General features: G+C 37.9%; 1 protein-coding gene across 1 annotated transcript; it reads left to right on the top strand.

The window, feature by feature from the left end:
- The first annotated feature begins 537 nt into the window (after positions 1-537).
- On the top strand, positions 538-2511 carry LOC131021179 (bidirectional sugar transporter SWEET5-like). The gene is made up of 6 exons (XM_057950271.1): positions 538-729; positions 1131-1167; positions 1299-1518; positions 1617-1778; positions 1898-2017; positions 2105-2511. The coding sequence occupies exons 1-6, from the start codon at positions 684-686 to the stop codon at positions 2243-2245; spliced, it is 726 nt and encodes a 241-aa protein (XP_057806254.1). The 5' UTR covers positions 538-683; the 3' UTR covers positions 2246-2511.
- Positions 2512-16177: the final 13666 nt, after the last annotated feature.

Below are 16177 nucleotides of genomic sequence, written 5' to 3'. Positions count from 1 at the left end.
ACACATATATAATGATGAAATAAATCTAATACGATTTACCAGAAAAGATTTCACCATATAAATAATTTCGAACTTGAGCCCTTTTCACTATTTAATTACCTGTATTATGGTTGGGGATATATGATTAAACATTCACACACACGCGCGCACACACACAGACATTTGCATTTATTGCTAATTATGTAAATGTGGTTGTCTAATTAATTTCTATTATTTCTAATGTTTATTTTAAATAGTTTATCTTTAGTATCTTATAAACATGATCGCATATCGAATTTCCCACTTAGTAGTTAGTACTAGTATAAAATAACTTCTTTCACACTAGTCATTATTTTTAATATTAAAAAGTAGACCGAAAATAGAAAAACACAACACTTAAACTTAGAAAAACCGTAACCTCGGAACCACAAATTCTCCCAAAAAAACTCATCGTGAAAAAGAGAAAGTAATGTAGTGTTAAGTTCGTTAGTTAAGATCTTAACGGTCAATATGCAACGAGAATTTTCCACTTGTTTGGTATAAATATGTATTAACTTTTTCACTCAAAAACAAACACCCACTTTCACATTTGTGTTTCTAATTGCAGAAGTTCATCTTTCTTTTCTCATTCACAAGATCATCTCTTTTTCCCATTCTTACTTTTCTTCTAATTACGTGAAGACAATTCTATATAAGGGTTCAAAATGACTATCGATGCAGAAACCGCAAGAACCATTGTCGGGATCATTGGTTCGTTATTTATGTCATTTTCTCTTTAATATATGCATATACTCGTATGTATATTTTTGTACTATACGAGTAGAGTGCACTATTAAAATAAAATACGATTGTTAGGCACAATATTATAACGAGCACATTGCAATGCATGCATGATATCTAATGATCTTGCTTTTTGTTGAGAATTAAGGGGATCGAGAGTTTGAAAAATGAATAAAGTTCATTTTCTATTCTAAGTGATTAGATTTATTTTAGTCAGTCAATCGACAAGAAAATGTATTATTGTTTCATATTGATTGCATCTCACTTGATGCTAATTTATCTCTCCTTGTTTATATTATTGCATATCAACATTCATTAATTTTCTTCATATTTGATTTACTACTTATTGAATTAGTTCTTCCCATTTGCAGGAAATTTCATCTCCTTTGGCCTATTTCTTTCTCCTGGGTAATTTTTTTTCACATCTTCTTAATATATACAATAAAACAAACCATCAACACACTTATTCTAATTAACTCTCATTTCAAGCATATCAAAATTATAATTATTTTGAGTGATTAATTATGATGAAATTGCAGTCCAACTTTCTACAAGATTTGGCAAGAAAAATCAGTTCAACATTTCAAACCAGATCCTTATCTTGTAACGGTGCTCAACTGCATGATGTGGTGCTTATATGGCATGCCCTCCGTCCATCCCGATAGCCTCCTCGTCGTCACCATCAATGGCATCGGCTTCTTCATCGAGATCGCCTATGTCACTATCTTCTTTATCTACTCCAACACCTGGCCTAAGCGCGTAAATATCATTATTACCCCTTAATTACTTTACTAATATTACATTTGATGCAGTTAAGCTCGAGCTTTATTTATTTTAACGATCGATGTTTTAATCAGCGAAAGATCTTGCTCTACCTTTTCGTTGAGACCATTTTCTTCATTGTGATCGTGTTCATCACTATGTTTTGCCTCCATGGAACCAAGAATAGGTCCATGCTCGTTGGAATTATATGCATCGTCATGAACATTGGGATGTACACATCCCCCCTAACCATCATGGTACAATACGTTTCTATTTCATTATACCTATATATAAAGAATCGTCTGTTGCATATATAGGACTTTATTATATATTACAATTCATTATTTTTTTTTCGTATTCACTTTTATATTTGTAGAAACGTGTTATCAAGACAAAGAGTGTCAAGTTCATGCCGTTCTATCTATCAATAGCCAACTTTGCGAATGGCACTATTTGGTCCATCTATGCTCTCATCAAGTTTGACTCTTACGTTCTGGTAATTATTTTATCAATGCATGTGTGATGTAATGAATATAATATTCAGTCGTGTTCAATTCTTTATTTAGTTACTTTTTTTTTGTAGATCCCAAATGGTTTGGGAGCTATATCTGGATTGGTGCAGCTAATATTGTATGGATGCTATTACAAGTCTACCAATTGGGATGAAGATGACAGCTCCCACCAATCAGAAATGGAGCTTAACGATGGTCCTAATAAGGCATAATTCTTCCATGCTCGTATAAGCCACTAGGGTTTCTACACTGCAAATGCATGGTGTGCTATTTTATGTTCCGACATCTCAACATCAGAATAAGATATAAAACATTGTTCAGATAGAAGATCTGACATGATCTGTCACTCTTTGTGCACACGAATAATCCTCGAGCGTTTGCTCTTGGTTATCGTTATTAGTTATTTTTGGCACACAGAGTGTTTTCGTGTGTCTTGCAATTCGGATCTTTTATTTCCAAGTGATGTTGCATTCTCTGATGTAATATACCAATAATGAGCACCAATAAAATAAAATTGTAAAAACAATAGTGTTTTTTAAAAAATGTACATGACATTTCATAAGAACAGTCATATATATATATATATATATATATATATATATAATGTAAAATTGTAACTAAAAAGGTTCGAACAAAGAACCTTTATTGAATAAAATAACATTACCAATTAGTTTAATGAACAAAATTTATTTATTGTATAAACTTAAATAAAGATTTTTTTGAGAATTTTAAATAAAGAAAATTGTAAAACGTAAACAAGTAGATAAAATGATAATCTTACCAACTAAGAAATAAACATATTATTGTTCTAGTCTTTATTTTTTTTAAATGATATAAAAAAATTGTAAGAACATACTCCCTCCGTCTCATTATAAATGTCTCACTTTTCATAACGAAATGTCTCATTATTTTTTTATTTTATTTTTTTCCAACAAACCCCAAGCCAAGAAAGCCGCAGCCCCTCCTGGGTCCGATCTACTGTTTATGGAGCCCTCGCAGGATACAGCTCTCCCGATTTCGAAGAACAACCCCGAAGGAACCACCGGCTCTGAAGGTACAAGTCTCGTCTCCAAATCCTCCACCCACGGTGAAGGTTCGAAAATTTGGGAATTTGGGAAATTGTTAGGTCTTCACAGTAACTTAGCAGATGAAGAGTTGGGAAAAATTCTTGATGTTCAAAAGGGCAACGAAAGTGTCAAGGAGTCTCTTCAAAATGTTGATCAATGAAAGTCCTTTCTTTCAACATTAGAGGGCTTGGGAGCAAACTCAAGAAAAGAGAGGTTCGTGAATTAATTTTTAAACAAGAAATTGATATGTGTTTTTTGCAAGAAACTAAAATGGAAAGCTTTGGAGTCTTGGATCTCATTTCGGTGTGGGGATCTGATAACGGTATGAGCACGGTCCGTCATGCCGTTGGACGATCGGGCGGCATTTTAACTTTGTGGAATCCAAAATTTTTCAGTTGCTCAAGTTCCTGGGATATGGCCGGAGCGGTGGTCACTAACGGTTCATGGCTTTCAGATTCTGGTGCTATAGACTGCAGCTTCATCAACGTCTATGCACCTCAAGCTCTTACTGAAAAAGAAGAGCTTTGGGACAGAATTGGTACTGTGGTTCAACAGAACAAGGACAGATGAGTCTGTATCTCTGGAGATTTCAACTCAGTCAGGAATATTCATGAGAGAGTGGGGCGTTTGGTGGACGTCGTATTCCACCAAACAATTCCTGCAGAATTATCAAAACTAATTAGTATAATGATAAGCAGGGTCGATCCCACAGAGAGCAGGTAAAATCATTCAATTCCCTAAAATCTATAAAATTGGTGATGCCACCACGCCTTAATTTTGAGAAGAATTATTAATTAACTAAGAAAGCAAATTAAATCAAATAAAATAACTCGAGAAAATAAATCAATAAAAAGGTAACTCGGCTCGAATAAATCCACACTAATTCAAACTCTGATCATCGACGCAAAGATTAATTAATCCCTATCAACCAACCAGTTATAGGATACCGTGAAACGCAACGGACGTACCCCAATTCCTACTTACTGTGTCGATAAACAGCTGGAGACGCCAGACCTGCTTATTTCCCTTATTAAAATATAACCTAGCTGGAGACGCCAGACCTAGATTTAATATTCTAATAGCATTAAGATGAAGGAACCCAATTTAGACCAATTATCCTAGATACGCTAGTAATAATTAATCCACCAATTTATTCCTACTACGAACACGGTAGCTTTATCACTAATTAGCCCTATTCCAACAATTACGGATTGGAGGTGCTAATTGACTATAATCCAATTTAATCTAAGTTGATCAGGCTTAAATAAAATCAGAATTATCTTTAAACCCTAGGAATAAATCGAAATCAATAGGAATCAATTTTAAACCAATTAGGTCTCACAGATCATTAAATTAATGCTTCATTATTCTTGCCGAATTAAAGGCTTAGCTACTCATAATTGAAATAAAAACAATCAAAGAAATAAAAGCAAGCATAAAACAATAAAAACAAATTAAATTGCAATTGAAATAAATAAGAGATCACCACTTGAAATTCAAAGGAAATTAAACCGTCTGCCTTGATTCTCCACAACCAGCCGCAACTCTCAATTCACAAAACAAAGAATAATCAAACTAAAATCCTAAAACTGAACTTAAGGAAACGAAAGCAATAATTCTCAAACTAATCAAATTGTATTTTGTTTGTAAAAGTCAACCCCTACTCCTAATCAATCTAAACTTGCGGCTATGTGAAATCATAAAAAACCTAAACTTAACTTCCATGCATGCGGCTCTCTCTAAAGCAAATATATATATGGGTAATTAACCCCTAAGATAGCCGCCTCCCTCTAACAACATGGGCTTCGGCCCTTTAAAAAGTAAAGCCTCAAAAAATAATTAAAACATGAGTTTTGGGCCTAATTAAATCTAGAATAATTAATCCAAGCCCAATCTCAAAACTCCTCCAAAATCAATCAACTTCTTCATTGAAAACTCGTCTTTCTCCAATTTCTTCCAATTAGCAGCTCTATCTCCAATTCTTCTCATTCCTGCGCCAAAACATAGCAAACTATGTAATATCACATGAAACCACGATGAAACGCACACTAAACTAGGTAGCTAAAATATACACATCAGCGTTCTCTCCAAACCTCTTCGAGAGAAATGGAAGTCTTCGACAAGTTCATTAAGGATAACGATCTCATTGATATCCGCCTAGCGCCTACAGGGGAGAAATTTCACGTGGTTTCAACCACAGGGAAACTGTAAATCAAAGCTCGACAGATTCCTCGTCAACGAACAATGGTTACAATCATGGCCCCATACGAAGTCGAGGGGACTTCCTAGATCCGTTTCAGACCATTGTCCAATTTTGTTGGAAACCAAATATCAGGACTGGGGCCCGATGCCCTTTAGATTCATTAATGCGTGGAGCAATCATCAGGATTTCAATAGAGTCATCTCAGAATCGTGGAACAGAGACGGGGTTTCAGGGTGGAGTAGCTTTATTTTCAAAGAAAAACTGAAACGGCTCAAGTGCGATCTTAAGAACTGGAATAAACTTTGTTTCGGATTGATTGACGAGAACATTGCCAAGCTGAGAGCCGAGCTTGCTAAGTGGGATGCCGCTGACGACTTGCAGGGGCTAGCGGAAGCAGAGTACATTGAAAGAAATGAAGTGCAGGCGAATCTCACCCTTCAACTTAGAAATCGGGATAGTCTCTTATCCCAAAAAGCTAGAGACTTGTGGCTGCTAGATGGAGATGTCAACAGCAATTATTTCCACAGAATTATTAACGGGAGAAGAGCGAGAAACTGTATCTCGGGGCTTCAGGTGGCAGATCAGTGGATCGAAGACCCTACTCTTGTAAAGAAAGCAATCCACGACCACTTCAAAGATCTTTTTCAGAAGAAAAGAAGTCACAACATCTTCCTCCCCGAGGATCTTTTCCCGAACAAAATCTCCAATGAATCAAGAGTATGGCTTGAGCTACCATTTACCGAAGAAGAAGTTAAGAAGGCAGCCTGGATTGTGGAGGGGGGGAAGAGCCCGGGTCCAGACGGCTTTAATTTCCACTTTATGAAATCTTGCTGGGATATTCTGAAAAAGGATCTTCTCTCGGTGATGAACGAATTCCATTCCAATGGAAGGCTTGCAAATAGATGTAATCCATCCTTCATTGTGTTGGTCCCAAAGAAGGAGGCGGCTTCTAAGCTTAAGGACTTTCGCCCTATCTCGCTTATCAACTGCCTCTATAAAGTTGTTGCTAAAGTCCTCACTGCTAGGCTGAAACAGGTAATCCAATCTGTGATTTCCGACTGTCAAAGTGCATTTATAGAGGGGAGACATATCCTGGATAGGGTCATTGTGCTGAACGAGGCCCTATCTGACATCAGAAAAAGGAAGATTGGGGCTTTTCTTTTCAAGGTTGATTTTGAGAAAGCATTTGACACGGTGGACTGGGGTTTTCTTGACTCAATGCTCGACAAAATGAACTTAGGTTCAAAATGGCGTCAATGGATCCGCGGTTGTCTCAGTTCAGCTACTATCAATGTGTTGGTCAATGGGAGTCCCTCCGGGATGTTTCAAATGGAAAGAGGACTCCGACAGGGGGATCCTTTGTCCCCATATCTTTTTCTCATTGCGGCTGAAGGGCTCAACCTTCTCACAAGAAGAGCGATCCAAAGGAACTTACTCGAACCGGTCAAGTTTGGAGACGGCGATCTGAAAGTCTCTTACCTTCAATACGCCGATGATACCGTGTTCTTGGCCCCGGGGAAGAACGAAAATGCATGGGCAATTAAATGCATCCTCAAGTTGTTCGAATTGGCGTCGGGTCTCAAGGTTAATTTTGATAAGAGTAACATCTTCGGGATCAACATTTCGAGCCCGTTTAGGGACTAGCTGGCAGAGACACTCAACTGCGCCGCGGCTGACCTCCCCTCTAAATATCTGGGAATTATGATCGGTACACGGCTCTCCCGCGTCGATGATTGGAGATACCTTGTGGAGAAAATTAAGAGAAAGATTGTTAAGTGGAAAGATCGAAATATCTCTTTTGCAGGTAGGATCACCTTACTCAGATCGGTGTTACTCTCGCTGCCGATCTTTCATTTGTCTTTTGCTATCCTCCCCAAGAAAACGTTGGCTGACATTCGGGCCATGATGAGTGCTTTCCTCTGGGGCGAAGGTGGCTTGGAGCAAATGAAAATACATTGTGTTAATTGGAACGAAATCTGTGAGGAAACGAGCAAGGGGGCTCGGCGTTAAGGATTTGGGTAGCTTCAACCTTGCCCTTATGGCAAAATGGATTTGGAAATTTCTAACTGAACCCAATTCATTGTGGATTAGGATGGTGAAAGCTTGCAATGGGGATTAGGTTTGGGACAAGGAAGGTCTCTCTTCCAGTAGGGGTGGCGACGCAAAGTCTGGCTGGTGGAAAAAGGTTGCCGAGATCAGTCGGGGCGAGAGAGGTACCTAGTTCCGACAAAATGTGGAGAGGAGGATCGGTAACGGGCAATCCATTTCTTTTTGGCACCACCATTGGGCTGGAAACTTCAATTTATGTGACAAATTCCCAAGACTCTACCGGCTTAGTGATAACCAAAGGGGCATGCTCAGCGAAATGGGGACGTGGGCCGAGGATAATTGGTCTTGGAAGGTGGAATGGATCCGAGGTCTTAGAGGACAAGAGGAAAGTCAAGCTCTTGATCTCATTAACCTTTTAAACAATTTCTCTTTAAAGGTCGGCCAGGAGGATGGATGGATCTGGAAACGCTCCACCATTGGAGTCTATACCGTTAAGTCCGCTTACACCTCTATCCGTGAGACTGCTGGCACGAGCACCCCCCAAACAACAAAGAAGGAGTTTGTGAGCATCTGGAAAGCGGCAACCCCCCACAAAGCGAGATCAACGGCTTGGAGAATTTTCAAAGGCCGCCTTGCGACGTGCGACAACCTCCACAAAAGACAGATTCAAATTACAACAGCGGCGTCTCGTTGTCCCCTTTGTGATACTCATCCGGAGGACCTGAACCATCTTCTCTTCTCCTGCTCTCTCTCGACGAGCATCTGGAATACTTTACTGAAATGGCTTGGAGTTCAAGCGGCGCTCCAACAATCTCCGTCCGAGCATTTCCTTGCCTTCACAAATCTTGGTAAGAAAGCGACTGTCAATTTTCTCTCTAGTGTTTGGATTTGTACCACTTGGTGTATTTGGAAGACGAGGAATGATTGTGTGTTCAACCAAGGGAAATGTGACATCGATAAAATGGTGGCCGAGATTATGTCGAGACTGTGGAGTTGGTCTGAAGTCTACAAGCTGGGGTCGGCGAACTGGGATTTCCGTTCTTGGGTCTTCTCTCCAAATGTTCTTAACTGAAGTTGCTGCGACAACTCTGCGGTTTGCCTCTTGTGAGGTTTTCCTTTGATATTTTTCTCCTTTTGTGTTCTTCTGTTTTGACTTTTTCTCTGTTGTACGCCTCCCCCTTTTGGTACCCCTTGTACCTTTCTCTTCTATAAAATTTTCTTTTCCTGATAAAAAAAAGAAAAAGAAATGTCTCATTATAAATGTCTTATTTATTTTTTTGGCTAATAATTAAAAGATTAATTAACTAATGGACTCACCACTTGTTTTCTCTATATACCTATTTTTACAATTTTCAATATATTTTTCTCTTTCTCCCAATTCATTTTACTAATTATATATCACTTAATCCTCATGCTTAAAAGCAATGTGAGATTTATAATGAGGCAAAGAGAGTAGTAAATAAGAAGATTCGAATAGTTGACATTAATTAAACAATTCAAGTCCCTTATCAATAGCACCATCAACTTTAATGGTTATTAGTTTCTTTCATTAAAGTTATACTCCCTCCGTCCGCGATATCGTTTCCACATTTGCCATTTCGGTCCGTCCGCGATATCGTTTCCACTTCCATTTATAGAAGTAGGGTCCACAAACTTCCACTCACAACAATTGTGGGACCCAAACTCCACTAACTACATATCCACTACTATCCACCACTTTTCTTAAAACCCGTGCCGTCCACAATGTGGAAACGATATCGCGGACGGAGGGAGTATTACATTTATTCGAAATAAACATAATGATTAAAGAGTAAAATTTTGAAGTAGCCAAAATGAAGCATAAAACACAATTTATGGCCACACATTGAAAAAACACAAAATTTGGCCATTTTTATTGATTTGGATGTTTTTACCCTTAATGAGGCGGACCGGGTAGGATCAGGTACGCGGGTCGCGTGCCGGGTCGGGTTAGGCACTTATGGCACTATTAGTGCCATAAGTGCCAAGATTTTACTTTGGTTTTATTTTAGATTTACGTTGGCACTTATGGCACTAATATAGTGCCATAATTGCCAACGGAAATTTACAATAAAACTAAGTAAAATGGTCATTTGGGCACTTATGGCACTAATAATGCCATAAGTGTTATACGTGCAGCACAAATACAGAAACAACAACATCATTCAAACCCTAAATGGAACATCTAAACCCTAAATGGATAATCTAAACCCTAAATGGAACATCTAAACCCCAAATGGATAATCTAAACCCTAAATAGAATATCTAAACCCTAGGGGGAAGTGTGCACTTATGGCACTAATAGTGTCATAAGTGCCATACGTGTAGCACAAATACAGATCAGATCAAATCTGTCGATGGCTGAAATCGAAGGAGGCGGAGATCAGATCTGCCGATGGAGGAGGCAGTGCAACGATCAGATCAGATCCACCGCCGCCTCATCAGACCAGATCTGTCGCCGCCGCCTCATCCTCCGCTCCGACGACTTCTACCCAAGCCGATCAGATCAGATCAGATCCATCGTCGCCGCCTCATCCTCTGCTCCAACGACTTCTGCCCAAGCCGCGAGATCTACGTGCTCGGCGCCGCTGCTGCGCAGCCGCTGGAGCACGTAGATATGATCGTGCCCTAGATTAGGGGGTCTCATTGGAGCACCCCCTATATATATATATATATATATATATATATATATATATTAAATAAATATAATCCAGTTTTTGATTTTGATTGATTTTTACAAAATCAAAGCGAATCGAACGGAATATTTGATTTTTTTGGAAAAATAAAATCAAATCGAACCGAAAAACTAAAAAAAATTGAATCATATTTAAATATTTCGGTTTGGAGCGGTCCGATTATTTGGTTTCAGTTATTTTGCTCACCCCCTACGGCTGCGGTAGCCCCGAGCTATTTGTTTTTTTTGACAATTTGTAGATTTTATTTTATTTTTTAAAAAAATAAATATAATAGTAATAATGACAAACACCACTTTAATATATTAAATATTTTTAATACATTACAAATAACTTAAGAATATATACTTGGCAAGCTACTTGTTTATACATGTTTGAGAAAACAATGACAATTGATTTCACTTGTACTTATCGATAGAAAACGTTACAAGATCTTTTCGTTATCAATTGTTGAGAAAATATCATTCGCAATGTATAGGACTAAATTGTTATTCATCAACTCATCTTTCATACAATTTTGCAAATCACTCTTCATAATCTTCATCGCGGAATATGCTCTCTCAACAGAAGCTGTGACTACAAGTAAAACCAATGCCAACTCAATCATCTAATGAATCTATTTAAAAATAAAATGGGGCGTGTGTATATACGTTGAAGAAAAGTAAAAGGAAATTTGGGAGAAGATAGTTCATTTCTTATTTCCTGCTGCGTAAAATTCAAAAGAGTAGCTCTTTATAGTAGGAGCAACTAGTCTAATTAACCAACTTGGTAACTCACCAACTCAACCTATACAAATTAGAAGATACGTAATACAAAGAAACATGATTTGCAATTTATTGAACTAACTAAAGTAGCAACCCATGCAGCAGCTGCTTGTTATTCTTCTTCATGAAATCTCCACTTTCAATACGCCTCTCAAGATGGACTATATATAGAGGTGAAATCCATCTTGGACAAGATCCCAGAAAATGCATGAATAATCAAAAGTTTCATAAAAATATCAGCTAGTTGCAAAGTGATGAAAATATTCATTAATTAGTTTGATCACGCCTTTGAGGTACCTCTGTCAATCAATTTCATTGTGTTTGGTGCGTTTATGAAACACCGAATTAGAGCATATGTAAACTGTTGCCTTGTTATCACAATAGAGGTACAACTTTGGATTGAGAAATACATGATGTAAACACAAATTTATGCATTTGATTGAATAAATACAAAATTACGTAAAAATTCAATATTTGTAGATTAAATGTATTTGTACGGGTTGCTATCTCTATTTGATCCTCTGATTTTTTTATTCGAAGTGATTCTAGTACTCCCTCCGTCACAATTTAAATGGTGCACTTCTTTTCGAAATGAGATTTAAGGAGCTAGTGTTTAGAGCATCTCTAATGCATGGTGTCTTAGGGGGTGTCTTAGATGGTGGTCCACACCTAAGACACACCCTTCTCCAATGCATTGGTGTTTAGAGAGTGTCTTATATCCTCATTTCCACAAAATACATATTTCTACATTTTTATTTTTAAATTTTTAATTACATTAAAATTAAAACTAAAAAAATTACTAAAACTTAAAAATCCTAAAAATTACTAAAAAGAATAAAAAAAATGCTAAATTTTAAAATTCAAAAAAATCAAAAACAATAAATAAAACAAAACATAATTATTTTTTATTTTTTTTTAAAGTCAAACACCTACCCACCTTCCCATTTCTTCCCCATCGTCTTCCCCAAAATTTTCCCTCTCTCTGCAACTGATTTCCAGCCCAAATTTTGTCCTCTCTCTCAACCAAAGCTTTTCTTCCTCCATTGCCTTCCCCAAATTAAAAATGCTATATTTGTTTCATTTTATATATATATATATATATATATATATATATATATATATATATATATATATTTAAACCGTGCGTGTGTAGCGCACGGATCTCTCAACCACAGCCTTCACCCCGGGTCTTAGCATCGCAACGGCTTCGAATCATGCCGGGTCTCCAGCGCAACGTTCACTCCAGCGACTCGGATCGACGCGGCCTTTGCCACCCGCGTTGGAGATGCTCTTAGGAGTTTAAGTGTGCTTTTAATTTTATCCTTAATTGAGTATGTAATAATTAATGATTTTAGATTAAATTTAAAATAAAATTTTTAATTTATTATACTTATATTTTTTTGTTTTATTTATTAAATTATTTTTTTATACTTTTCCATTTTTTTATTTAGTTTATATTTGTAATTAATGATTTTTAAAAAAACATTAATTGAAAACTAATTAAAAAATGAGATAATAGGGTCAAATGGCCCTATTCAACATACAACATCAAATTTTGTCCACCATTTGAAAAAACATAAATTTTGGCCATTTTTTGTATGTCATGACTATTCTACCATTCTCCCTCTCTCCTCTCTCTTTCTCATCTCGGTTGCCGCTCTCTCCTCTCTCTTTCTCATCTCCCTCTCTCTCACTCCAGCGGCGCCGAGCTTGAAGAATTCGTCGGAGCTCTCGCGGCTTGGGCAGACTTCGTCGAAGTAGAGGATGAGGCGGCGGCGGTGGAGGAGATCCGGTCCTCTGAAATCGGCGGCGTGGAGGAGGTCGGTCAGGTGGCGGAGGATGAGGCGGCGGCGAAGGCAGATCTGAACTGATAAGGCGGCGGTGGGTCTGATCTGATGAGGCGGCGGCGATGGATCTGATCTGATCGTTGCGCCGCCGCCTCCATCGGCAGATCTAATCTTCGCCTCCTTCGATTTCAGCCATCGACAGATCTGATCTGTGCTGCACGTATGGCACTTATGGCACTATTAGTGCCATAAGTGCCATAAGTGCACACTTCCCCCTAGGGTTTGATATTCCATTTAGGGTTTAGATTATCCATTTAGGGTTTAGATGTTCCATTTAGGGTTTAAATGATGTTGTTTCTGTATTTGTGCTGCACGTATGGCACTTATGGCACTATTAGTGTCATAAGTGCCCAAATGATCATTTTACTTAGTTTTATTTTGAATTTCCGTTGGCACTTATGGCACTATTAGTGCCATAAGTGCAAAGATGACTATTTTACTAGGTTTTATTTTGGATTTTCGATGGCACTTATGGCACTATCTCAGCACGCGACCCGCGTGCCTGATCCTACCCGGTCCACCTCATTAAGGGTAAAAACGTCCAAATCAATAAAAATGGCCAAAATTTGTGTTTTTTCAATGTGTGGCCATAAATTGTGTTTTATGCTTCATTTTGGCTACTTCAAAATTTTACTCTTAAAAAATACCCTCAATCGTGCCACCCTTAGCGCCACTGTTTCTCACCGACACAAGGATCGTGGAAAGAAGACGAGCCACTGCCATCGCTGAAGGACGGGTCCTAACCCCCAATCTACATCTGCAAACTTTGCCACATCGAAGCCCTCTCAACTCTGTCGCCCACCACAAATCGAAGCCTTGGCCACCGCCTCCCTTCCCACCCCCCAAATCCCCAGCTGTCGTCCTCCGCCTACCCTAAATCGAAACCCTAGCTTCGCCTCGCCTCCTACCCCTCAAATCCTCAGCGGCGATGTGGCAGTGAACCTGCAAGGAACAAAGAGAGGCGGAGGAGATCGAATTCTAGGGCGGTGGGGGGTGGTGGTGGGAGATGAAAAGAGAGATGCGGTAGTGGGCTGCGTGGAGCGCGGCGTGGATTTGGAGGAGTTGGGATGTGTCCGCGGCGGACGGGAGCTACTTCGCCATTAGGGTTGCGTGCTCCAAAAGTGCGGCGAGGTCTGACGGCGGCGACGGCGGAGGTGGCCGTAAGATTGAAAGGGAGACGTGAGGTAGAGAGAGTGAGATTGGCTAAGTAAATTCAGTAGAGAGAGAATGATTGATTAGGTTAATTAAGAAGAAACAATGGTGCAATTAGTTTTGGCTAATTAACTTCTCAATTTTCTTTTATTTCTAAAAAAGGAAAGGCACCACTTTTGTTAGGATGGCTCAAAAAGAAATACGCACACCACTTATGTTGGGACAGAGAGAGTATGATTTTTTAGTAGTCCTTGAGATTTGCTGGAAAAATATGCTTCCGATCTTCTTGGACTTGATATTTGAGTTTTATGATGTTGATGTGGAGAACGTTCGCCTTGTTTTTGGATCAAACATTGGGTTTAACTTGAGATTTGGACTTTATAACATTGATGCAGAGGGCCTTCACTTTATTGCTAGATCGAACGTTGGCTTGACTTGGCTTTGGCTTTTAACTTAAGCTTTAGGCACGTTGATGCAAAGGGCCACCGCCTTATTTCTGAATTGAGCGTTGGACTTGATTTTTTCTTGAGGTTGCTTCCACGAAGAACGTCTTGAACCTCGATGGGACACCTTGAATATTGGAGAGAAGTTTGTTGTAGAGAATTTTCCTCCAATTCTTGAGCTCTTCAATTATGATTTGGTAATGTTTAGAGCTATCAGGCGCGATTTTATTGGCTCTTGTAGATTGGTATATATAAATATTAAGATTTGACTTGTTGCCAATGAAATTGATATTTATATTTTTGATATGACAATATCTTTATTAATAATTAATGTATCTCATTTAATCTTGGATTTCATGAGATTCCCAAACAAAGAATAATTAATAAAAATATATTTATTTCTAGGGGGTTTTAGCAAATAAAATCACGAACTATTTCGAATTTACAATTTTAAACGTGACTTTTGAAGTGTGGCAAATTAAATCACCACCTTTTCAATTTTTGCAATTTCGTCCCCTCAAATTTTTTGGTCGTCGGATTGTTGAGTTGGAGTTTACGTGGATTAGTTTGCCACGTAATATTCATGTTACGACGTTATTTTCTATAAAATTGCTAGATATTGAAAATTATGGTGCAAAATATAGAATACAATGCCTTTATAATTTGAAGAAATTTTTAATTGAAATCGTACGAAATGATATCGTTTATGCCTAACAAAAACGACGTCGTCTTTATTAATTCACGTAAGCTCCAATTCAATATTCTGGCGATCGAAAAAAATTAGGTGGACGGAATTGCAAAAAATGGAAAAGATGGTGATTTAATTCGCCACACTTCAAAAATCACGTTAAAATTACAAATTCAAAATAATTCACGATTTTATTTGCCAAAACCCCTTATTTCTAAAAAAAATTCGTGCCTGCAATGCCAAAATCTGCAAGCAAGTTGCGTATCCAAACAACTTCACAACATGCTTCTGCCATCGATCTACAGTCGGTCTCAGCAGACGATATGCTACTATTAAGATCGCCAAGATATCAATGAAATAAGCAAAAACCTGTGATGGACGAGGCAAGCCGCCAATCAACATCACAAAACATATTCAACTAACTTAATGTAAGTTGTGCATAATAAAATCTTATATATAAATTAAGAAATACTCCCTCCGTCCACGAAATGAGTACCCATTTGTGGACGGCACGGGTTTTAAAAAATGTATGGAGTGTAGTGTGAATAGTTTAAGAGTCCCACTTTTTGAGTGTATTAATTAAAGAGATGTGTGGGGTACACTTGCCAAAAAGGGAAATGGATACTCATTTCGTGGACGAACGAAAAAGGAAATATGGGTACTCATTTCGTGGACGGAGGGAGTAACAATTTCTCAAGATCTCGTTAAATGACTATGGATTCAGTTTAAGTGTTATACCACACAAATATCTATAATTGCACAATTTAGATACTTTAGTAATTACCAATAGATAGCCGAAATCTAAAACATGCGTCGATCTGTGCCAATTTATTCTTTTTCACCAAAACAAGCTTCGAGTGTGGCTCTTTCCTCGTTGCAATATGTACGGGAAACGTGTACATAACATGTAGCATACTTGGTTGGGATATAGCTTAAGTGATTCGTTTATTTATCTATTTTTAGACATATATAACTTCTACTTTATGAACTAGAGCCAGATAATTTTTAATTTTATAAAATATTGGCCATATATGTGGACCTCATCGAAGAATTCAAGATTGTTATAATTACAAAAGATAAAGAAATTACGTTGTAATTGCAACGTCTTAAAAATTAATGTAAAATTTACATATTTGAGTAAAAATATTATTTTGTTTGTGGGCGATTAAACCAATCTTCCCAACTCAATATCAACTATAGAAGTAGTCAAAACAAAAAGA

The sequence above is a fragment of the Salvia miltiorrhiza genome, chromosome 4, assembly GCF_028751815.1.
Source record: "Salvia miltiorrhiza cultivar Shanhuang (shh) chromosome 4, IMPLAD_Smil_shh, whole genome shotgun sequence".
NCBI classification, from domain to species: domain Eukaryota; kingdom Viridiplantae; phylum Streptophyta; class Magnoliopsida; order Lamiales; family Lamiaceae; genus Salvia; species Salvia miltiorrhiza.
Note: the sequence above shows the minus strand (reverse complement) of the source record. Positions and strands in the feature narration are given on the sequence as shown.